At 57.3% G+C, this 22,046-nt stretch overlaps 3 protein-coding genes across 4 annotated transcripts; 1 reads left to right on the top strand and 2 right to left on the bottom strand.

The window, feature by feature from the left end:
- The first annotated feature begins 69 nt into the window (after positions 1–69).
- On the top strand, positions 70–2,116 carry PPIB (peptidylprolyl isomerase B). Its single transcript, XM_040077009.2, has 5 exons — positions 70–263; positions 763–876; positions 1,011–1,104; positions 1,484–1,668; positions 1,786–2,116. Exons 1-5 carry the CDS (start codon positions 108–110, stop codon positions 1,906–1,908), a joined length of 672 nt encoding a protein of 223 aa, XP_039932943.1. The 5' UTR covers positions 70–107; the 3' UTR covers positions 1,909–2,116.
- Positions 2,117–2,298: 182 nt separating this feature from the next.
- SNX22 (sorting nexin 22) lies at positions 2,299–6,372 on the bottom strand. 2 transcript variants are annotated; one of them, XM_040077010.1, is made up of 6 exons: positions 6,291–6,372; positions 3,428–3,511; positions 3,234–3,338; positions 3,033–3,127; positions 2,817–2,893; positions 2,299–2,688 (listed from the first exon to the last, which is right to left on the bottom strand). In XM_040077010.1, exons 1-6 carry the CDS (start codon positions 6,357–6,359, stop codon positions 2,546–2,548), a joined length of 573 nt encoding a protein of 190 aa, XP_039932944.1. In that variant the 5' UTR covers positions 6,360–6,372; the 3' UTR covers positions 2,299–2,545. The 2 variants fall into 2 exon arrangements, with proteins under 2 accessions (XP_039932944.1, XP_039932945.1); XM_040077011.1 differs by having other exon boundaries at positions 2,817–2,890.
- A 608-nt stretch (positions 6,373–6,980) lies between these two features.
- On the bottom strand, positions 6,981–19,200 carry SNX1 (sorting nexin 1). Its single transcript, XM_040077008.2, has 15 exons — positions 19,066–19,200; positions 15,881–15,983; positions 14,885–15,018; positions 14,281–14,347; positions 13,172–13,215; positions 12,118–12,259; positions 11,565–11,643; positions 11,235–11,310; positions 10,432–10,545; positions 10,213–10,306; positions 9,069–9,274; positions 8,314–8,457; positions 7,898–7,978; positions 7,518–7,589; positions 6,981–7,392 (listed from the first exon to the last, which is right to left on the bottom strand). Exons 1-15 carry the CDS (start codon positions 19,195–19,197, stop codon positions 7,342–7,344), a joined length of 1,539 nt encoding a protein of 512 aa, XP_039932942.1. The 5' UTR covers positions 19,198–19,200; the 3' UTR covers positions 6,981–7,341.
- Positions 19,201–22,046: the final 2,846 nt, after the last annotated feature.

The following is a 22,046-nucleotide window of genomic DNA, read 5'->3' as shown; positions in this document are numbered from 1 at the left end:
CCCCGTGGCCGCGGTTGGTCGCGCCCAGGCGGGCGGAGCGGGCGGGCGCGCGGCGCGGGCGGTACCAAGAGGCGGTGCGGGCGGGGGTGCGCGTCGGGCGTGGCCGGATGCCGGCGGCGCGGCGGGCGCTGTGGCCGGGCTGCGAGCGGCGCAGGATGAAGGTGCTGGTGGCGGCGGCGGCGCTGGGCGCGGCCCTCCTGCTCCTGCTGCCCGCGGCCTCCCGCGCCGACGAGCGCAAGAAGGGACCCAAGGTCACCGCCAAGGTCGGGGGGGTGCCGATGTGGGGCCGGCGGGGGCGGATTGGGAATGACTCCGTGTGGGGGGAGCCCGCGTGGGGCGGGGGAGACCTGGGGAGGGGGAGATTGGGGTGAGGGGCCCTGGATGGGCTGGAGGGGTCAGGGATTGAGGGGGCCCGGACGGGGAGGGTGGGGCAAGGCCGCGAGGGAGGGAGGGTCCTGAGCGGGGGGGTCAGTGGCGCCTGGAAGCGGGGAGGAGGTCTGGGGACAGCTTGGCCCAGCTCTGGGGAAGCTGACGTGGGGGGCCTGGGCTGAAGGAGCTGAAGGTTGGGTGGGGACCCGGCTGCTGTGAGTGGTGAGGCTGCTAGGGAGATGCAACCAGGGGAGTGGGGCACCAACCAACCTCACCTGGCCAGGTTTTGGGCCTGGTTGGAGTTGGTGAGTTGGACTTTAGGGGGTGGGCTGGCTCAGCAAGGTGAGTCTGGCTCCCCTGATCCCTCCTAACCTTCCTCTGCGCCCCACCAAGGTGTTCTTCGACCTGCGGATCGGTGAGGAGGATGTGGGCCGCGTTGTCATTGGGCTCTTTGGCAAGACAGTGCCCAAGACGGTGGAGAACTTCATGGCCTTGGCTACTGGAGAGGTGAGGGGCCTGTGGCGCTCTGGGCCTTACCTGCCCCTGCTCGGGTCCTGCTTGGTGCCCTGGGGCAGCACTGGGGCCACAGAGCTCTGGTCTGTCCCTTCGCCTCGCTCCATGTTCTCCCTCCACACCCCCAGAAAGGATTTGGCTTCAAGGGCAGCAAGTTCCACCGTGTGATCAAGGACTTCATGATCCAGGGAGGAGATTTCACCCGTGGCGATGGCACTGGAGGTAACTTGGTAGATGCAAGCTACTGTCTTGCAGTGGGACAGCAGCTGCAATTCCAACCACTGCAGAGCTGTCCCTGGAACCAGTGTAGAGCTCAATGTAAACAAGTGGGCATGGAGCTCACAAGGACATGGCCTCGGAGAAGAGCTGAGTGCTGGGGTGCTGGGAGCCTCCTGCTCTGGTCCCTTGGCATGACACCCCTGCCCAGCTCCTGGGGTGCTTCCAGCTCCCTGCAGCAGCCCATGTCTCATGTATGCCTGTGGCATCAGTGCTAGTCCCTGCTCTGGAATTGCTCATTCCCCCACCCAGTGTTGGAGCTACCACAACCCCTTCCCTGACATATTCCATGAGACCACTGTGGCCTTTTTGTCCCCACCTTTAGGAAAAAGCATCTATGGGGACCGTTTCCCTGACGAGAACTTCAAGCTGAAGCATTATGGGCCAGGCTGGGTGAGCATGGCCAACGCTGGCAAGGACACCAACGGCTCCCAGTTCTTCATCACCACCGTGAAGACGCCGTGGCTGGACGGGAAGCACGTGGTGTTCGGCAAAGTGCTGGAGGGCATGGTGAGGGATGGGAGAGGGAAAGGGGTCGGTGCTCCGGGGAGAGCGGGAGGGACTGGGCAGGGCTTGGCCGAGCTGCCTCTGCCCCTGTGTCCCAATGTCACGCTCTGCTCCACCCAGGACGTGGTGCGGAAGGTGGAGAGCACAAAGACAGACAGCCGGGACAAGCCCCTCAAGGACGTCACCATCACCGACTGTGGCACCATCGAGGTGGAGAAGCCGTTCGCCATCGCCAAAGAGTGACGGGACCAGGCCCTGCCGGGCTGTGAGGGGCTGTGGGACAGGGGCTGCTCTGCTTCCCCTGCCCTGGGGCCACTGGCTCCTGCTGTGTCCCAGGGCCCGGCCCCTCTCCCTGCTGCCTCTCAGCCAGTGGGACAGGGCACAGGCTGCTCTTCCATCACTTTTGTAAGGAGCACATGCACCAATAAATGTGACCAATGTGTTTTTTAAAGAGCTGCCTCTCTCCTGCCTTGGGAGGGTTGCAGAGCGCTCTGCATTCCTCACCCAGATGCACCCCTCAACCTTCCAGCCCTCCTTCCAGCTTTCCTTCTTCCACATCTCATCCAGCTGGGAGCGGTGCCACAGTTGGCCCTGGGTTTGCTTTGCAGAATTCCACAGCAGTTTGCTAGTCAGTCAAGTCCAGGAGATTTATTGCACCAAAGCCTGGATGCAGAGAGGTTTTCCAGCACCATTCAGCATCCAAAGGCTCATACTGCAAGCCCAAGACAGCAGGGGGGAAGGCAGAGCTCCTGCTCTGCCAACAAAGGCACCTGGCGTGGTGGTGGGAGAGCAGTTCCCAACATCCCTTTGGCTTCTCCCCCTGTCCCCTTGGGTTCTCCCACCATTTCCTTGCCCCAGCGCAGCAGGGAGGATTCTCTCCTCACCACTGCACCCCTGGGTGCTGGGTGGGTGTCTGGGAGCTCATCATTCCAGAGGCTCGGGGTGCTGCCTGGCCAGGGACACAGCTCAGGGGGAAGTAGAGGCCCTGCAGGACCCCACTGACGATGGTGTTGGGGAGCAGGTCTGCAAGGAAAGGGGGGTGCTGTAATAGCCTGTACCCTCCTGGGCCCCATTAAAGGAGAAACACCTTTGTAGGGCCCAGAAGAGCCTTTTGGAGGTTTTGGAGACCTGCTCCATGCCCTGCTCCTTACCAGTGCTGCGTGGCCGCACATAGGGATCTGAGCAGAAGCCGACAACGGGGCGCTGGGAGGGCAGGAGCCTGGTGCTGCTGTGGAAGAGGGAACATCAGCTCTCAGCCTGTCCCCACCATCCCCAGCCCCGTGTATTTGGGGTGCCTAACCCGGGGCAGGGAGACAATCCCGGTGCCATGCGGGTAACCCTGGTGCTGGCAGAACTCATCTACTCACGAGGGGCTGCTGGCCTTGGGGTTCTGCTGGCACCGCCGCACCTTCAGGAAGTCCAGGACATCCTGGGGCAGCTCCTTGTTGTGGTACAGCACACCCTGCAATGCTCCAGGCGGGTCAGCACCCCAAAACCCCGTCCCAAACCCACCACCATGCGTTCCTCACCCCTAAAACCCCACCCTGAGCCTGCCCTGCGCTCCTCACCCGCAGGTAGACCTCCAGGCCCTGCCGGCGCTGCTCCAGCACTTTGGGCATCCAGTTGGGGCCACGGCGTGGGGGGAAGTCAGGGACCTTGCAGGTCTTCTTGATCTGAGGAAGAGTGTGAGGGTATCAGGGCAGGCCACAGAGGATGAGGCCAGGCCTCCTGTGTCCCCTCCCTGCAGAGCAGGGGGTCTCACCTGCTTGTGCAGTGCCTGGAACTCACTGTAGCGCTTGATCACTGTGTGCCGCCGGCCATTGCACAGCACCTCCACCCGGAACACCTGCGATGGGGACAGACACCGTGTCCTCCTCATCAGCCCCTGCATCACCGTCCTCATTGGGCTCACTATCTTCATCACCCTCACCATCCTCATCATCTTTACTATCCTCACCATCCTCACCAGCCTCCCAGAGGAGGTAGGAGCTGCTAACTCACACACCTGGGGAGGGCACTTGGGACACCCCACCCCCACTTCTCTAGGACAGGCAGAGACCCCCAACCTCCAGGGCAGACCCCCACCACCCCCACCACCAATGGGGGCACCATGGAACCAGGCAGGACCCCCAAAAGCAGATGGGACACAATTCTCCCCTCCTGAGGGGAACACAGCAAGGCATGACATCCCAAACCCCCAGCAAACCCCACCGGATAGTTGGGACCCTGGGGATGGCAGGGACCCCCAACACCTTGGGGTGTGCAGGGACACCAGGAAGGGACACATGGGCACCTCAAACCAATGAGACAGAGGGAGACAACCCATCTTCCCAAGGCAGGTGAGGCCCCCTACCTAGGGATAGTCATGGATCTCCACCCTCCTGGGCAAGGCAGAACCCCTTCTTTCCCCACATGGCCAGGGGAACCCTCAGACCAGGGGTCCCCCCACTGCACTCAGGACCAGTGGGGATCCCCCAGGCCAGGGACAGCCCCTGTGTTCAAGGGTGGGCCCCTGAGGACAGAGAGGCACCTCCAACCCACAGTGCCACATGGGACCCCTCAGGCCAAGGCAGAAGAGCAGGGGACCCACCTCAGAAAGGAACCCTGTGGGGACCTCTGCCCAGCACCCCCTGGATCAGAGACCGCCCATCCCCTCCCCTTCAAGGGCTTCGTGTCCCCGTTCCCAGAAAGGGATCCAGGAGGACAGCTGGGGACCTCTCCTCCTCAGGGCAGATGGTCCCATCTGCCCCTCTCTCCCCCTGCCTCCTCACTTGCCTGGATATTGGGACCCCTGGGAGGAGGTGAGTGCTGCTGGGAACCCCCCAAGCACTTGGGGGATGTACAGACACCCTGGTGGGCACAATGAGACCCCCACACCCTCCACCAGCCAGGACAAGCAGGCACCCTCACCCCAGGGGGCACCCAGAGACAGACAGGGACCCCCCCAATGGGGCCAGGGGACACCCTTGCCCTTCCAGGTGTAAAGAGTGCTCTGACAGGGACCCGTGAGGGATCCTGCACCCCTGGGGGAAGGACACATCCCCATCCTGGGTGCACAGGGATGTGACAAGGACACCCTGGGAACCGAGGAGACACCCTGGCCAGTGGCGTGCCCTCCAGGGGCAGAGGGCCACTGTCTGTCCCTCCTTCTCACCCCAGCAGGGACAGGCACTCCTGGGCATCTGGGGACACCAAGGGGAGGAACCAGGGGACATCCCACCCCCAGGGCAGTTGTGGGACATATCCCTGGGGCAGATGGGGGTACCCAGGGATAGACAGGGACCCCATAACCCTCCAGGGTCAGAGGGGATTCCCAGAGTAGAGGAACATCCCCAATTACAAGGACAGAGCATAACCCCTGGGCTACCCCTGGGACAAGTGGGGTTCCCCAGTTACACTGGGGGACCCTCAGAGGGAGGATTCCCTCCAGGGCAGGTGGGGACCCCATGGGAATGACAAGATCCCCAGAAGAGGACCCCAGGTGATGCAGGAAGAGCCTCCAACTCCGGGGATGTGGGGACTCCTGGGGACAAGACAGGACCCAGGGTGAGAGGGAACGTGCAGGACAGACAAACTCCCGATTTCAAGGGCAGAAAGTGCCCCTGGCAGGGACCCAGGGCAGGCAGAGAGCCCTGGGACAGGGGGAGACCACCCTGGGATACTTGGGGACCTCCAACCCGTGAGGCTGAGACACTTCAGGGTCACCTGGGGGAATGAGGGGACCTCCAGTCACAGAGCAGGTGGGGGATCCCGGGAAGGAAGGGAACCCCCAACCAACCATGGGGGTCACAGGGACCTCTCCCCCTTTCAAAGGTAGAGGGTCTGTGCTCCCACCGGCTGGGACCCTCCAGGGACACGCAGAGCCTCCACCCCCGTGGAGACCAAAATAATCTCACCCTGCCCACGGCCCCCATCCCCTCCCTCAGGGGCAATGGGTTCCCCATGGGCAGCGAGCCCTGTGGGGACCTCCGCCAGGAACGCCCGGGTCAGGAACCCCCTGTGTCTGTCAGGGACTCTCCCAAGGGTATTTGGGGTCCGCCGGGGACACCCCCAGCCCGGGGGCAGAGGGCAGCACTCGGGGGCGAACAGGACACGGGGGCGGTGGGACCCTGAAGCAGAGCCTGGGTTAGGGTGGAATCACCGCGGGGCAGGGAGAGATCCCTGAGGAGAGGCAGAAACCTCCAAACGCCGCAGCCAGCGGGGATAGGGGCGGGCAGGATCCCGCGCACCCGGGACCAGGGGGTACCCCGAGAGCAGAGACACCCCCTCTCAAAGGCAGAGGGTGTGTGTCTGTCACCGGCAGGGACTCCCTGGGAACGGGCCGCGACTTCCACTCCCAGGGCACGTGGGAGACCCCAGGGGCAGAGGGAGACAAATCCCCCGGGAGCACGGGGGGACAGCCCGTGGGAACTCGGGGGCTTCCAGTCCTAGGGCAGCCGGGACTCCCAGGCCAGGACCCCTCCCCACCGGCAGGGAACCCTGGGGAAAGGCAGGGACCCGCACTCCCGGGGACGCCTGGGGACAAGTGGCGACCTGCAGTCCCCGGGGCAGAAGGAGACCCCCTGACCCCCGCCCCTTCCCTGCAGGCAGCCAACCCCGCGCCCCCGCAGCGCCCCGTCCCTCACCGTGTGCGCCCGCTCGGGGCTGCGCGCAGCCGGCGGCGGCTCCGCCGCGGGGATGGACACGGCGATCATGGCCCGGGGCAGCGCGGGGCCGCGGGCGGGACGGGACGGGAACGGGGCCGGGGCGGGACCGCCCCGAGCGCCCATGGCCGGGACAGGCCCCCAGCACCCCGGGGACGAGCCTGCGGCCCCGGGCCGGCACAGGGGGAGGGAGCGGGGGAGACGCCGCAGGGAGCCGGTTTACAAGGATTAGGGGAAAGGAAAGAGGGAAGTCGGCCCACGTTGCTTTTTCTCTTTTTATAACGTAGAAAGGGTATCGGTTTTGATAAAACGCACAGGCGAGGCTGGGAAAGGGGAAAAGGTACCCCCGGGTAAGGGGAAGGGTGGGAGCACCACTGCCCGAGGAGCTCCATAGCCCGAGGAGCTCCACCCTGGGTTTCTGGGGAATGCCACAAAGTGGGATTGTTAGAGAGCCCCGCTGAGCTCAGATCCTAAAAAGGGCTCCCGCTGGAAGAAAGGCAGAGAGCCAAAGCCTAATCAAGAGCGGGGACAGGTGGCCAGAGTAGTGTCCAAGGTCACCTCTGTCCAGTCACAACACGGGGGAGGCTCCGCTGCTTCCCTCGCTCTCCGCAGGATGCACCGTTACCCCTCCCCACTCCCACCCTGAACACCCAGAGCCTGTTTGCCCTGATAGAAGTTTTATTACAGAACTTTAATGGCACTGCAGGAGTAAGATAATTCGTTAGAGCCTTAAAACCCAGCCTGAAAAATAGATATTTGCCAGATCTTATTAACCCCCTGGCTACAGGTCTGGTCTGGAAGCAGGAAACTAGTTTCTCTTCAGTAAGAAAATATATGTTGCTAAATGAAAAATATACAGTTAGAAGAGTTACTGGCTCACAAGCTGCTCGTCTGGGGGTGACACCTCTACCAGCTCCAGCGTGTGGAACGAGGGGTCGCTCACGTGGAAGAGAGGAGGAGGTATAGTGTATATATAAAAAAAAAAAAAAAAAGAAAAGAAAAGGCAAAATTCAGGTTTGTTTGTTCAGTCCAATTAAGAAATGGCCTTGGCTTCGGGCAGGAACGCTTCCCAGTACTTCACCAGCTGCAGGGAGGAGAGGGAGAGAGTCAGGAGCTTTCAGGCTGGAGCTGCAGTGCAGGGGGTCATGCTTGAGGGATTCACAAGCTTGGCCTGAACTTGGACATCAAACAACATCAGGGACCGCTCACCTGTTGCTGAGAGTTCAATAACGTCTCAAGATATTTCGTGACGTGGTTTCTGAAGTCCTTAGATTTCTCTTTCTGCAAGAAATGGGCATGAGGCTGGACCAACCACCAAAACCCTCCAGATTTTGGGAGGAGGAAGGAGAAACCACCAGGATTTTCCTGTTCCTCCTGGGGTCCCACGAGGAGATCAGCACACCAGACACAGAGGATCTTTGCCCACCCAGCTCCATTTTAATGGATTCCCTGTGGGGAAGCCCCCTTAGCCAAAAGCCTTCAGCGATACCCCAGCTCACACACGTCAGGATCTGGGGATGCTGCTGTGCCAGGAGGAGGGGCAGGAGCCCAGGTCAGCCCCAAGGCGCCAAGGGCTGCCCTGAACGTACCTCAAACCGTATCACTTCCTTGCGGATGACAGCAGAAATCCGCTCGAAGTCCCTTTCATACTGTGTCACCCGGGACTCCCACTGCGGAGACAGGAAGTGCAGTTTGGGGGCAGGAGAAGGAACTCCTGCCCCCCTCTCCATGGGGGGGTTGGAGCCACGACTGTACATGTGACAAGTGCTGCTGGAGCAGAGCTCAGCCTTCCAGCCCTCGCCACTGCCTTGGCATGGAGCTCACGGGGGGCAGGACCACGAGCAGCCCCTCCTGCAGCCTCACTCAAGGCTGGCTTAGCCCTTGGTGTAAAACTTGGCCACAGACACCTGTCCCTCCCGCTCAGGAGCTGATCCCCAGCCCAGAAGGTCCCCACTGGAGCATGGAGGGCAGGAACAGAGCAGAGACCCCACACTCTGTTCCCTACCTCCGAGATCTCATCCTTGGCCTGCTGCAGCTTGTCGGGTTTGTTTGCCCACAGCAGCCTGGCCTCCATCTCCCTCTTCTTCTGGAGCATGGTCTGGGCATCCTGCCACCGCTGCCAGGTCTTCATGCGCTGGTCAAAGGCTCCCTGGAGGGAAGGAGGGGCAGAGGTCTCCTGACAAGGGGACACTGGAGGTCCTGGACCAAAGCTGAGCCAGAACACGGAATGGGTCTTGCTCTGGAGCATCCACAGTTCCCATATGGACAGGTGGACCAAGGATATGGTGTTCTGGGCTCTGTGGCAGGATGTGTTTGGGGCAGGAAGGGATCAGCCTGCTGGACTTGCTATTCCCATGGGATTGCTTCTTCCCAGTGCACCAGATGGGCTGTGTGGACTTGATGCCCAAGTTCAGGAGCACCAGGACTCAGGCTCTGCCATAGCAGGCACTTGGCAGGTCAGTTTTCACCACCTATATCACAGGTTACCAGCTCACAGCTCCAGCCTTCACCTCTGGAAGGGCTGGGGTCACCCACAAGCCATGAACTTGTCCCACATCCCCTCTGGAGAACAGGAGCACAGCCAGACCTCACCTACAACCATTTTCCAACCTAACCAGCGCACACCTGGCCAACCAGCAAGTTTTCCCTCTGCCTGAAGAGGCCATGCCCTCTGCTGCATCCTGAGCTTGAGTTAGGAAGATCTCCTGGCATCCCTGAGCCTAAGATGGCTACGAGGAGCAGGAGCAAAGGAGTCCTTACCTTTACAACCGAGAGCAGGCGGATGTAGTCCCCCAGGAGCTCGGCCAGGAGGAAGAAGTCATTGTTAGCCTGTTCATGGTGCAGCTGCTCGATCTTCTCCTCCACCTCAGCCAGCTGGGACAACGCCCGGGATAGGGCCGTGTTGTCCTCTGAGCTCCCCAGCATGGCCAGACTCTTGGCAAACTGGGCCGTGTTCAGTGCCAGCTCTGGGGAACGGGATGAGGGTCAGGAGATGGGCCTGGCTGCACCAAGAGCTCCCCAGCAGAAGGTTCAGCTCTTGGAGCTGCCTCTCCAGAGGTCCAGGAGATACCAGCTGGAAGAGCCAGCACTGGTTCAGTCAGAGCTAGCAGCTTCCAGCCACGAGGAGAAGGGAAGCAGCCGAGTGGGAGGACAGGCACAGCTTTGCAGAAGTCAGTCAAAACATGCAGAGGAAGGAAAAGATCCCCACTCCCAGAAGACGCCTTGGAAAGAATAAGGTCAGCTCTGCTCGGGTTTGCTACAGCAGCCTTCAGGCCCATCAGGACAGACTGAGGGAAGCAGGGTTGATCAGCGTGGAGAAGAGAAGGCTCCAGGGAGACCTCAGAGCCCCCGCCAGGGCCTAAAGGGGCTCCAAGAGAGCTGGAGGAGGACTTGGGTCAAGGGCCTAGAGGGACAGGACAAGGGGAAGTGGCTTCCCAGTAGGCAGGGTTAGATGGGATATTGGGAAGAATTGTTCCCTGTGAGGGAACTGAGGCCCTGGCACAGGGTGCCCAGAGTAGCTGTGGCTACCACATCCCTGGAAGTGTCCAAAGCCAAGTTGGACAGGGCTTGGAGCACCCTGGGATAGTGGAAGGTGTCCCAGCCCATGGTAGGGGAGGTGGAACGAGATGGAGTTTAAGGTCCCTTTAGTCCCCAAGCCATCCTGGGGTTGATCCTATGATCCCACAGGACACAGGTTCCCTTTGACACTACCATCCCAAGCTTTGGAGCTGGACAGAACTGCAGTGACCATTTTACATCTATCTCCCAGGAGGAAGGGACAGACACTGTCCCACCTCCTTGGCAGTGTCCCTGGGACACCTGGCCCCGGTGGCTCCCCCGGGCAGGGCCCAGGGTGTGACTGTGCCAGCCCAAAGGCCGGAGCGCGCGGCGCTGATCCGGTCACCTTTCCGGTGGTTCACCAGTGTCTCCACCACAGCGTGCAGCTTCCGCAGCCGCTGGTCCTCGCACTCCACCTCCTGCAGCTTCTCCTCAAACCACTGCAACGGGTAAATCCAGAGCTGATTGCCACAGGGGGGTTTCCCTGCACCCACAGCTGGAGCTGGGAAGAGCGCACGGCTCTGGAGCGAGGACAGGGACAGCCCAGAGGTGTCCTGACACTTACGATGTCCGATTCATTCATCTTGATGGTCATTTTACTGACAGCATCCGTGGCTTTGTTGAACATCTTCATTATTCCTGCTCCACTCAAGGTCTGGGTTCCTACTGCTCTTGGGAGCTGGAAAGGAATGGAAAAGTGTGCTTTGCCATAGGGGATGGAGTCAGGCTGGGAGAGCTGGGGGCGTTCACCTGGAGAAGAAAAGGCTCTGGGGAGACCTTAAAGCCCCACTGAGTACCTAAAGGGGCTTCAGGAGAGCTGGAGAGGGACTCTGAACAAGGCCTGGAGTGACAGGACAGGGGGAAATGGGTTTCCACTGCCAGAGGGCAGGGGCAGATGGGACACTGGGAAGAAATTCTTGGCTAGGAGGGTGATGAGGCTCTGGCAAACATTTCCCAGAGAAGCTGTGGCTGCCCCATCCCTGGAAGTGTCCAAGGCCAGTAGATGAGGCATGGAACAACCTGGGATAGCAGAAGGTGTTCCTGCCCATGGCAGGGGGCGGAATGAGATGGGCTTTTTAAAGTCCCTTCCAGCCCAAGCCATTCCACGATTCGGTTTTGCCCATGAGGTAACTGCTGAGTGATCTCTCCCTGCCCTTACTTCACCCACAAGCCTTTGGTTTACTTTCTCCTTCGTGTCCAGCTGAGGAGATGGTTCAGCAGCTTTGGTGGGCACCAGTTCCCACGCCCATTCCCACTCTTACAGGGTTCTGCCACCTCCCGCTGAGCTTTGCGGGATCCTGCCTCATTAACTGCTCAAGCACCATTTCCTTCAGCACTTCCAAGGGTACCTTACTCCACACTACTGACCTCCTCCTTCTCCAAGAACTCCCTGACGTCCGGGTCCTGCAGCATGGTTGGATGGCTGACCACTCTCCGTAGGTACCTGTGGGAGGAACAACTCCAGGAGTTACTCTGGCTGTAGCAAATCTGGCTCTGAGCCATCACAGCGACACAGCTTGGCATTTACTCCAGAACAGCAATTGGGGAGCTGGAAATCAGAGCCAGCAACTGTTCTAATTCACCCACCAGTTTTTTCCAATCTCCCTGGGGAATTTGGTGATGCCACCATGAAGACCAGACCTGCCAGGCCTCTCTGAGGTCCCTCGCTCAGCTCAGGGACAGCCGATGGGGTCATACCTCTCCAGAGCAGCCCGACGTTTTTCTAGGAACTCTGCAGAGGAGGAATCTTCTTTCCCAACTTTCACTTTGGTCATGCCTAGCACAGAAGGAAGATGTGATTAACGAGCTGCTCTAAAATCTACGCACAAGGTCAAGTGGTTTATTACGGACTATCGGGGTGACAGTGGAGGAGAGGACTCTTTCAATAGGAATTAGACTTTGGAAATTTGAAGTCTGCTCATGCCCAAAGAATTGACATGTAGGAAGGAGGCAAAGCAATGGGCTGGACTCAAGTGAACAGCAATCCAGTGACACCACAGAGGTTTTATTCCTCACCAAGCAAGTGGGGAGGTATCTGTGAATTCCATCAAGGATTTAAGTCCAGAGCTCCAAGTGTGGAGCCAGAGCTTTGTCTGTGCCACAGAACCCAGATTATTTTCCCTGTCTATTCTGCAGCTTCCCTGTCAGCTCTGAGACTGCTGCAGGCCTGTCCTTGGGCACAGAGCTCACCATCAGAAGGACTCACAGGAGCTGAAGGACCAGCACTGGTGCTGTGCAGCTCCTCACTCACCTATGAGGCTCTTCTCAGGCGGTGGAGGGACAATGAACCCATTCTGGGCATGTTTCTCCGACAGCTTCTCATAGAGCCCCAGGAAGTCACTGAACCTCCTTTTGACTGAGAACTGCTTGCTCCTGAACATCGGCATGCTGGTCTGGGGAAGAGATGACACTTGGGTCACACGCCCCCAGGGAAGCCTGGCCCTGCCAGCTCTGCCTGCTGGCACCTCTGGGATGGAGTGGGACAGCACCAGCTCTGAGCAGTGAACAGAGCAAGTTTTGGCCCATGTTTTCCATAGTTTCCCTCCCAGCTGGGTTCTAGTTGGAGCCAGCAGCAGCATTAATGACATTAAATAACAAGCAGCTGTTCCTGCAGCCATGGGCTGCTCAGTAAACCCTGCCCACTGCCTAATCCCATCATCCCTGCTCCACACAGGAATAGGGACACACCCCTCAGGTCTCCTAAAGACTAGAGGGGGCACCAGTGCTTTGGACTGAGTTTGCAGAGCAGGAATTAAGGATAACAAGTCCTCCAGTCTTTTCTTCAGACCACAGGTTACCTGTAGCCCAGCAGCCATGGGACAGGCAGCTGGGCTACAGAGCAGGACTCCAAAGCACTCCAGCAGCTGCATTTCTTATGGAAACTTAGGGGAACGGGTCCTGACATGAACGCAACTACAGCAGCAGCTCTGCAGAGTGTGCTGAGGTCAGGTCAGCTCAGTCTGATGCTGCTGCTGGCACAGAACCTTCAGCAGCAGCCCTGGGCTCAGGGACTCTCCCAATGGATGTCATTCCTGCTGCTCCCTCCAACGCTGAGCATCCCTATCAGCCAAGGCTGCTAAGAGGTAACTGGCTGTGAAAATAAAGCCAGTATCCTTTCAAATAGGTTCCAACCCTATTCCTCAGCTAGGCTCATCCTCTGTGGATTATAACTCCTGAACACAGAACAAGGCATTCATGCCTCCTGTTTATTTAGGTCACTGCTGGCTTGGCTAAGGACATACAGTCCAGCTGCCTTTAAGCATGGAAAAATAATGGAAAATTAGACGTAGAGGGGTTAGACGTACCTGTGTTGACACTTTGTAGGCTACGTAGGCATTCATGCCATCCCCTACGGAAAAAAGAAACAAGGTGTTAGGACCACAACAACATCAGCACTTTCCAGTATGCCCTGAACACAAAGCACAAGGCTCCTGACCTTTTCCTGCCTTGCTGATCCTGATCTGGGGTCTGATGGAGGCCTGGAACTTCCTGCAAAACCAGAGGCAGCATCCCGCTGCATGGCCCTGGATTCCTGCCCAGCAGCCACTTCCCAACCTGCTTATCCCTCCCCACACTTCCTACGGGAGCCAGCACTGACAATCGGGCACTTGTTGAGCCACCAGTGTCTGGGCTGCCTCCACACATCTGCTCAGACCCCAACAATTCGGAGGCTGTGGGGCACATGAAACAGTCTATTCACGGGATGCGAGTCAGGCTGGATGGGGCTGGATCCTGAAACACCACAGGCAGTTTGCTCCAGCTCACACAGAAATCCCCTTGTTCACCTGGCAGTTCATCTGAAGGGCATCCTCCGAGCTCCGGTGATACCCTTAAGATAGATCTGATTTACACCTCCCAGCTCCAGAGATCACAAGCCATGGAGTGGGAACAAGCTGCCACTTGTGAGGATGCTCTGCTGGCTGGGATCAGACGTCACCTTGGGTTTTCTGCACCACAGGAATTTCCACACGGCTGATCACGACACTCTGACCCCTCTTTCAATAGACAGAAGCCCTCTTGCTTCTCATTTTGAAGCCAGAGTTGCTTCCCTGGCAAGCCCAGGTTCCAGGGAATGTGCCAGAGCATGGACTAATGCACTCGGGATCAGGTTAAGGGAATTCTGCTTACCCCATGCCAACTCCACACAGGGCAGTGCTGCCTGGAGGTCATGCCAAGTTGGTCACCACAGTGCCAGGCACCTAGAATCCCAAAAACCTGGCTCCGGGCTTTCCAGAACCTGACTCTGCCTTGCTTGTTCTCACCCTGGGCTTTGTGCATTTCTTTAAGATGCCAAAGGAAGCCTTGGAGATGTTATTCAAGGATAAGGTTTGTGCTTAGAGACAGCCCAGAGGCCAGAGCTGCAGGGCCAAGCCTGGCTCCCATAACCCTCTCACTGTGCAGAACAGTAACTCACCAACTTTCTCCGGGTCGCTCACTCCCACAGTCAGGTCAAATTTGTCCTCCTGCTCTTCTTCTTCCAACTGTTTGGAGAAAGCACCCAGGGACAGCAAGTCAAAAACCAGGACACCAGGGTTCAAACCATCCCAAACCATTATGGCGAGCTTGTCCCCCTGCCAGGGCACCCCTAGCACCTCAGTCTGGCCAGGACCGTTCCATAAAGCCTTCCAGCTCCTCACCGTGTCCAAGCAAAGATCCCAAACTGGGTTTGTCATTCCTACGCCACTATCTGCCCACGACGCACAAACTGCTCAGCCCCAAGAAGAAACTGCAGAGCTCTGATTCACAGCTTGGACCCTGAGGACCAGATCCACCACTGTTATAGTTCTGGAAGCAATCTGGGCCTCCACACGAGCAGGAATGCCACCAGGCTGACCTGAGCCCCACTCCAGTGGTATCAGTCTCAAGACTGATGTCCCGAGATACAAATCAGAGCATTCAATAAGGCAATTACATATTAATTACCTCTTTAATATTCATGTTTACAACTGAGTAGACAGAGGGCTTCCTGCCAAAGACAGTTTGAAAGCCGCAGGACAGTTTGGAAGAGTAATTCTCACCTCCTCATAGCTCTTTGAAAGGTTTCTATAAGAACTTGCTGCTACATCTAATGAGGGCAGAGGACTGGATGCTTTGGCCACCTCCTTCTTCTGGTTGTTCTGAGTGTTGTCAAGGGACAGCTCCACTGTGGCATCTGTCAAAAGAAGTTTGCAAGGGTCAGCCTCTCTCTTGGGGTTTCTGGAAAGGCAATTGCAACATTCTCTGATTCATGGGATCTAGGAAGTAACAATAACCTTAATTAGCAAAGAAATCCATAGGGAGGACACCTGTAAGCACTGGGAAGAGCACGACAAAGCATCGTCACTGCAGTAAGAGCATTTGATCAATCCTGCTGGAGAACATGATGTTAATCCAATGAACTTCTTATTCCAGAAGGAGCCAGGCATCACCTCTCACTGATCACCTCCTTGCTGTGTCTAGAGGAGCTGCACCCTGGAGCAGCTAAAGCCAAGGCAGATTCTACCTGTCACACGGGTCAGCCTGGGAGGAAGGCTCCTTCCCAGGCCACTTCTCCACCTGGAGGATGTAAAAACTTCCACCTCTTAGCAGAAGTATCCAGAATTGACTCTCAGCCCATCGTGCCAGGGCTGGGGAATGTCTGACCCTCCCCATTTTCCCCTGCTGAGGCAGGTTTTGTTTCCTGTTCCTTGGGAACAGCCAGGTCTGTACTAGAGACACTTCTTCCACTGGCTTGGAATCAGGAGAAGGTGGAGAAGGAAAATTCTTTAACTCTGAGGAGACACTCACCACCTCAGAGCTTAAGGCAACAAAAGCAACCCTCATTTTAATCCTCTTCAGCTCCCAAACAGCCCTGTGGCAGGATTATCCTGGAGAACTGGTGGAGGCTGCTCTGACCTTCCCACACACACCACCAGAGCAAGTGGACTCAAACATGTGTTTGGGATAAGGACTTATGATCTGCTTTTGGTTATGGATATTTTAGGACTATCACTCCAGGTCTGGAGGTGAGAGAGGCCCAGCACACACAGGCTCACCTGCAAATAGGTCCTGATCATCCTGCTCCACATGAACTCCGTTCTCTTTGGAGGAGCTGCTCACAGGGAGAGGAGATTCTGCTGTCAGGGCCGGGGAGTTGCTCTGTGAGAGGATTAAAAGGTCAAGGACGAGTCATTTACACTGAGGGATGGAGAAGCAAACACATTGCCTTCCTCGTCCACCACCCTGTGCCCTTCCACTCACCCTTTCTGCCACTTATAAGGACAACAAGCATCACACCAAACTCTGGTGCCAGTTTCCACCCAGAGAGGCCCATCCTGGCTGCTGGGAGCAGGCTTAGGGACAAGGGGACAGGCCACCCAAGAGCTTTTATGCCAACCTGTCCTCCCCACCAGAAGACAGAGCTGCTCCAGCATCCCTGCCTGCAAAATGAGGGATGATTTGGGATGCAGGCAGACAAGAGATCCATCCCAAGGAAGAAGGGGACAGCAAGTGCTATTCTGTAGGCCCCAGAAGAGAACAGAACAGGTCTTTGATGGGCAGAAAATAGAGCTCTATTAGAGACTCTGAACCAGCAGCCCCTTGGCACTCTCTCCAGCAAGGAAGCACCATCAGATCACGTCACTCCTGAAGGAGTGAAGCCGTGCTGAGGCAGCTTTTCTTTGAGGTGGGCTCATGTCTTTGGCTGGTAAAAACAAAATAGCCATCAAAACACTCACTTGATGGCAAGAGCTCCTGTATATTAGGATGTTTTCCTAGAGGAGGGACTGCTCGGGTCACAGCAGTTAAAGGCATGAGCTACGTTTGTTAGCAGTGGAGGGTGGGGAGCAGAGACCCTCCATGCCAAACATTCCCCCAGGGTCCTTCAGACTAGTGTCCAAGCCAACAAGAGGACTGGTACCAGTGGTGACATGAGAAAAGAGCTCACACAGCTCCTGTGCTCCCCCAGGAAATCTTCTGGCTCATAAAGAGCCCCACTGCGCATGGACAAAGAGGTTTTCTGGTTTTTTCACAACTGCTTCCCAGTTTGCCTTAAATTTAGTTCCTCAGATATAAAAGCACCACGCCCTGTTCCTACTTCTCCATCTGCTGCTACAGAGGAGCTGTGGCCTTGTTAGATCAGCCCAGGACATGACACCAGCGACCTCCGGGGCTGGATTCAGCTCCCCCCAACATGTGCGGGCAGAGGTCCCCCTGCACCAGCCTGACGGTCACCACAGGGAAACAAAACTAGTTTGGGAAGAGCTGATCCTCGGGGGCATCCCTAGAAAGGGCCATGGTCACACAGGGATCCAACCTCTGTCAACAGAGAGATGAGGTCCAGCCCTGGTTCTACTCACGTCTGACCCAAACGCTTCCTTGCTGGCGATGCCCAGGTGCTGCTGAGCCACCTGAATGCCGGCAGCCAGGCGGGTCTGCCCCCCCTGCCTCCCAGAAAGTGTTTTCCTAATGTTCAAGGGCACAGACAAGCAAAGCCACCAGGTCACAAGAACAGTCACATATTAGTTATGACAGTGGCTTCCACAAGAAACCCAAACACCCGATAAGCTGCTGCAGCAGCTCACCAGCCGCCCCTTCCAGCACAAGGATGTGTGATTTCCATGAAATCCCAAGGCACTCGGTGCTCACCCTGCTTGGTGGGCCACAAACCATCAAGCCACCTCCTACATCCTCCAGTTCTTCACTGAAGAAAGGTCCTGAGAAGTTCCAGACCATCTCCATGACCTGATGCCTGCCGTAGGTACCAACACCTTCCTCTTGCAAGGCCCAGGGTTGAACTTCCCCAGGTTTCCAAACATAACCCAGCTGCTGTTTTGCCAGAGTAGTGTGAGTTTCACCCTCACAAGGTCATAATCTATCCACATTCCCCCAAATCTACTTTTTTCCCTGCTGCAAAGTGGAAACACAGGCACAGCTCACAGACACCAGGAAGGAGCTGCACCAGAAGCAGGGCAGAGGCAGCTCCAGCTTTGTGTCAGTGGCAGGAGAAGCTTGCCCAGGCCATTCCCAGCAGGTTAATTTGGTCATGGCCACAATCTCCTGCTCAAGGCCTCCCAAAGGCTAGAAAACTGCAGAATGTTCCTGGAGAACTTCCTGCCACAGACACCAACTCTTCCTGTGCTGCCAGCTGGATCAGGCAGGCTGGAAAAAGTCTGGGTAAGGTAGGCACAGGCTCCTGGAGCTCAGGGAATCAACACCACAGCATTCCAGCCTCCAGGCTGCTGGAAGAGCTTCTGTGGCCCCTCTAGCTGAGATCCTCGCTCCATGAAGAAACTGATCCCAAGGACCAGAGGCCAGGGGCTGTCTGGAGAAATTCAGCTGACTGAGATTCAGCTTGGGAAAGCACCAGTCAGTGTTTTAACACCCCTCACTGCCTGGAGCAAACCTGGGACAATGCTGGCATGGGTTAATGCCCACAGCCTTCAGCAACCTGGACTTCCTGCACAGGAGGCTGTTAGAAACAAGGAAAAATGCCAACACTCTTCACACTTCCACCTTCAGCATGGATTTGTGCAGCAGCACCTACTTTGCTGAGCAAGTTCCACCAAGCCCTCCAAGACCCTCCTGCAGCCCAGCACAAAGGTGACACTGGATTTCTCCTGTCACCTCACCACCAACACTACCCTCAATCTCAAACTGAAGGTACCATGGCAACCATGCCAGCACCCTCTGGATGTTGACGGGACCAGAGCTGATGATGCTGGGGAACAGCAGAAGGAGCTTCTCCCCCCAGTGAAGCCTCACAAGCTACACAGCAAAGAGGCTGAGCTGTGGCTGCCACTGTAGGATGGTCGTGAGGGACCTTGAAGCCCACCTCAATCCACCACCTGCCACGGGTAGGAACATCTCCCACCAGAGCAGGCTGCTCCAAGCTCCATCCAACCCGGCTTTCGGCAGTAGTTCTGCAGGAACGGAGAGGCCTCGACCCTGGGGAAACGGGGAGCAGCCGAGCACAAGCCTATCCTCAATCCCACAGCCACGGCAGCCACTCTGTGACCCCCACCCGGCCGCGGCGCTCCCCGTCTCTGCAGCTCCCCTACGAGTTCCCCCTGGAGGGACACGAGACCAGAGGCATCGCCCCCCGCCTCCCTTTATTCTGGAGGATTTGGGGGTGTTTCGCACTATTTTCACCAAGCCCGGAGGATGTCCCGGGCAGCCCCGCGCACAGGGGCCCGGCCCCGCAGCGCCCCCGGGGCGGCGCGCCGCCCGCGGCCGCACTCACACTGCCGGTGAAGATGTCCTCGCCCTCCGAGTCGCTGTCGGGGGCCCCCGGCCCGCGGTGCTCGGGGAAGGGCGGCGGGCGGCGCTCGGCCGGGGAGGGCGAGCGGGATCCGTGGCCACCGCCCGACGCCATCGCCGCCGCTTCCTCCCGCGCCCGCCCCGCCGGAAGCGGCAGCCACGCCTTAACCCGCGGGGCGGGGCTTGGGCTGCGAGCGCGCTTGGGATTGGCCAATATCTCTGCTTGCCCCGCCCCCGCCGGCAGCCACAGCCAATGAGCGCCGCCGCTGGCAGGCGCCGCGTCGTCACCATGGAAACGGGGGTGCCGGCCGTACCATTGTGCCGGCGGAAAGAGGAGCGCGCCCCCTCCGCCCGGAAGAAATGGGGGAGCTCAGGGCGCCGTGTCCCCTCAGGGCCCCGGCTCAGGGGCTGCGGGCCCTCCACAGCCCGGGCACGGGGCCCGTGTCCTCTCGACAGCCCGGAGAGTACTCCCTGTGTCACCCCGAAGACTCGAGATTGAACTCCTTCCCCCCCGCCCCCCGGCCAAAAAAACCCAACACGTTGAGCCCCGTACGCCCTGAAAACAGCCTAGGCTGAGCCACATAACCTAAACCTAGAGATGTTCCTGCATGAGCCCCATACACTCAACAAGACACCCCAGAATGAGCCCTATACCACTCCAGACGTTGCAGGATGAGCCACATAAATTAAACGTGTCCCAGGATAAGCCCCAGACCCTGACGATGGCACAGGATGAATCCCATACATTCACCAAGATATTCCAGGGTGAGCCCTAAACCACTTAAGTCATCCCAGGATGAGTCATATACCCACCAAGATTTTGCAAGATGATCCTCAGACCTTAAAAATGCCCAGAATGCACCCTATACCCTGCCAAGGTGTCCCAGGATGAGACCCACACCCCTCAAAGTACCTCAAGATAAGTCACATACCACTGAAAACATCCCAGGATAAGCCTCATACCCTGTAGGTAGACCAGGATGAGCCCTATAACCCCCCAGAACATCCCAGAATGAGCCCCTTATCCTAAAGATGCCCCAGGATGAACACCATACACCTACCAAAATCTCCCAGGCTGAGCACCATAACTTCAAGACATCCCAGGATTAACCCCATACTCCCACAAGACAGCCCTAGATAAGCCCTGTACACACCCCCCAAGACATCCCAGGATAAACTCTGTACCCGCCAAGATATCCCAGGATGAGACACATGAAGATGTTTCAGGATTAACCCCATAGTCACACCCAAGATAGCCCTGGATGAGCTCCATACACCCCAAAACATTCCAGGATGAGCCCCATACTCCCTTCCCACCCAAGACAGTGACAGCCCACAGTCACGGGTCACCACTGTCCTCTGGGGCCAATGATCCTCTCAGGAGAGCACCAGGAGAAGCTGGGCAGGGCAGATGAGACACCCTGGACTTCCATCAGCTCTGGATTAAGGGAGAGCATTCAGTTGCAGGTGAATGATCTGGGGGTCCTGGACCTGCAAGACAGCCCTCAGCTGGATTCATTCCTGGGTTCTGGCCCAGGGAGAGGGTCTGTTTCTCCAGATAGGAAGCACTGGGTGCTGTGAGCCACTTGGCTATGGGAGAGCAACAGAGATGGGTTTTCCTTCTTTTCTCTCAGCTGTCTCCTGTAATGAAACAGCAAAATCCAGCAGAGATCTCCAACCTTCCATGCTAGAACTTGGTCTAGTACATGCTTGCAGCTTCCATCCTTCATGCACACTGGCTCCCAAACACGGAGCAAACATAACACAGCTTATCCTTATCTGAAGGACTTGCCAGTGTCCTCCCCAGTTCGTGCTATCAGTGAGCAGCTGCTAATTCCCTCCTGCCTGAAATTCTCTCTGGGATTTGTAACAGCAAGGCCTGTTCTTTCACTGGCAAGTGAGACCCCACATTGGAATCCTCCCAGATTGCCTCCATGGGTTTGTAACAAGGGGCTCACCCCATGGAGAAGCTACAAGCGTCACCCTTTTGAAGAGGATGGCTAGGAATGAACACAGCTGTCCCAGAAAACTCCCTAAGGATAAAGTGTGAGGGGCATATACATCCTCTAAAATGAGCAGAAGGGGCAGCAGGAGGAGATACAGCTGCCAGAGAAGGAGGGGCAGGTCCTGCCAGCTGGACTTTGCACTCTGAAGCAGAAGAAACTGAGCTACCTTGATGAGCAGTGGAGATAAATCCCACGCCAGCCCTCATGGCCTTATTTTCCATAAATTCTAATTTTCTGTAAATTCTAAATTCTGTACATTTTCTGTAAATTTGTACCCCTGAGGGACACCTTTATAAAGGAATAATTTCATCCACTCTGGGTTGGAGCTTGGGCAGTCTGAGGATGAGACAACTCTCTGCTGTAAACATCTTTTTAATACACACCAGGCTTTGGGTGTCATGTTTAGACCTCTGGATGGGTGGAGGCGGCCCAGCCACAGCTGTCCCATAGGATTAGGAGAAATCCCACCATAGAACCAGGCAGGAGCTACCACGATTCCCATAGTGGGAACAGACATTGCATACACACAGCCTCAGATACAAAAGTGAGGAGCAGCTTGGGGTAGTCACAAGTGATTAGAAAGATGCCCCAAGGAACTTCACTGTGACTACAACTGGAAGACTTCAGAGTAAATAGCTTTTGGGAGCTCATCAGAGATCAGAGGTGCTTTATTACCCACCCACATATGTTTAAGAGCCCCTTGCCATATCCTTCCTATGTGTTGCCAGATGTCTGCACAAATCTTTACTTCCCTATGAGGACAAGCTCTAACTTATCTTCCCCACCATATTCCTTCTTTCCCAGCCCATTCCCCTCCCTGGGTGCTCAGGTGTGTGCAGCCTCTGATGCCCTCTCCAAGCACCTCTTTCTCCTCCTCTGAAGCATCCCTCCCTTCTTCTCCTTGCCCTTTGACAGATCCCTGTCCCAGGCCAGGGCTCTCCCTGCCCAGCACTGCCCA

The sequence above is a fragment of the Hirundo rustica genome, chromosome 13, assembly GCF_015227805.2.
Source record: "Hirundo rustica isolate bHirRus1 chromosome 13, bHirRus1.pri.v3, whole genome shotgun sequence".
Lineage (NCBI taxonomy): Eukaryota > Metazoa > Chordata > Aves > Passeriformes > Hirundinidae > Hirundo > Hirundo rustica.
Note: the sequence above shows the minus strand (reverse complement) of the source record. Positions and strands in the feature narration are given on the sequence as shown.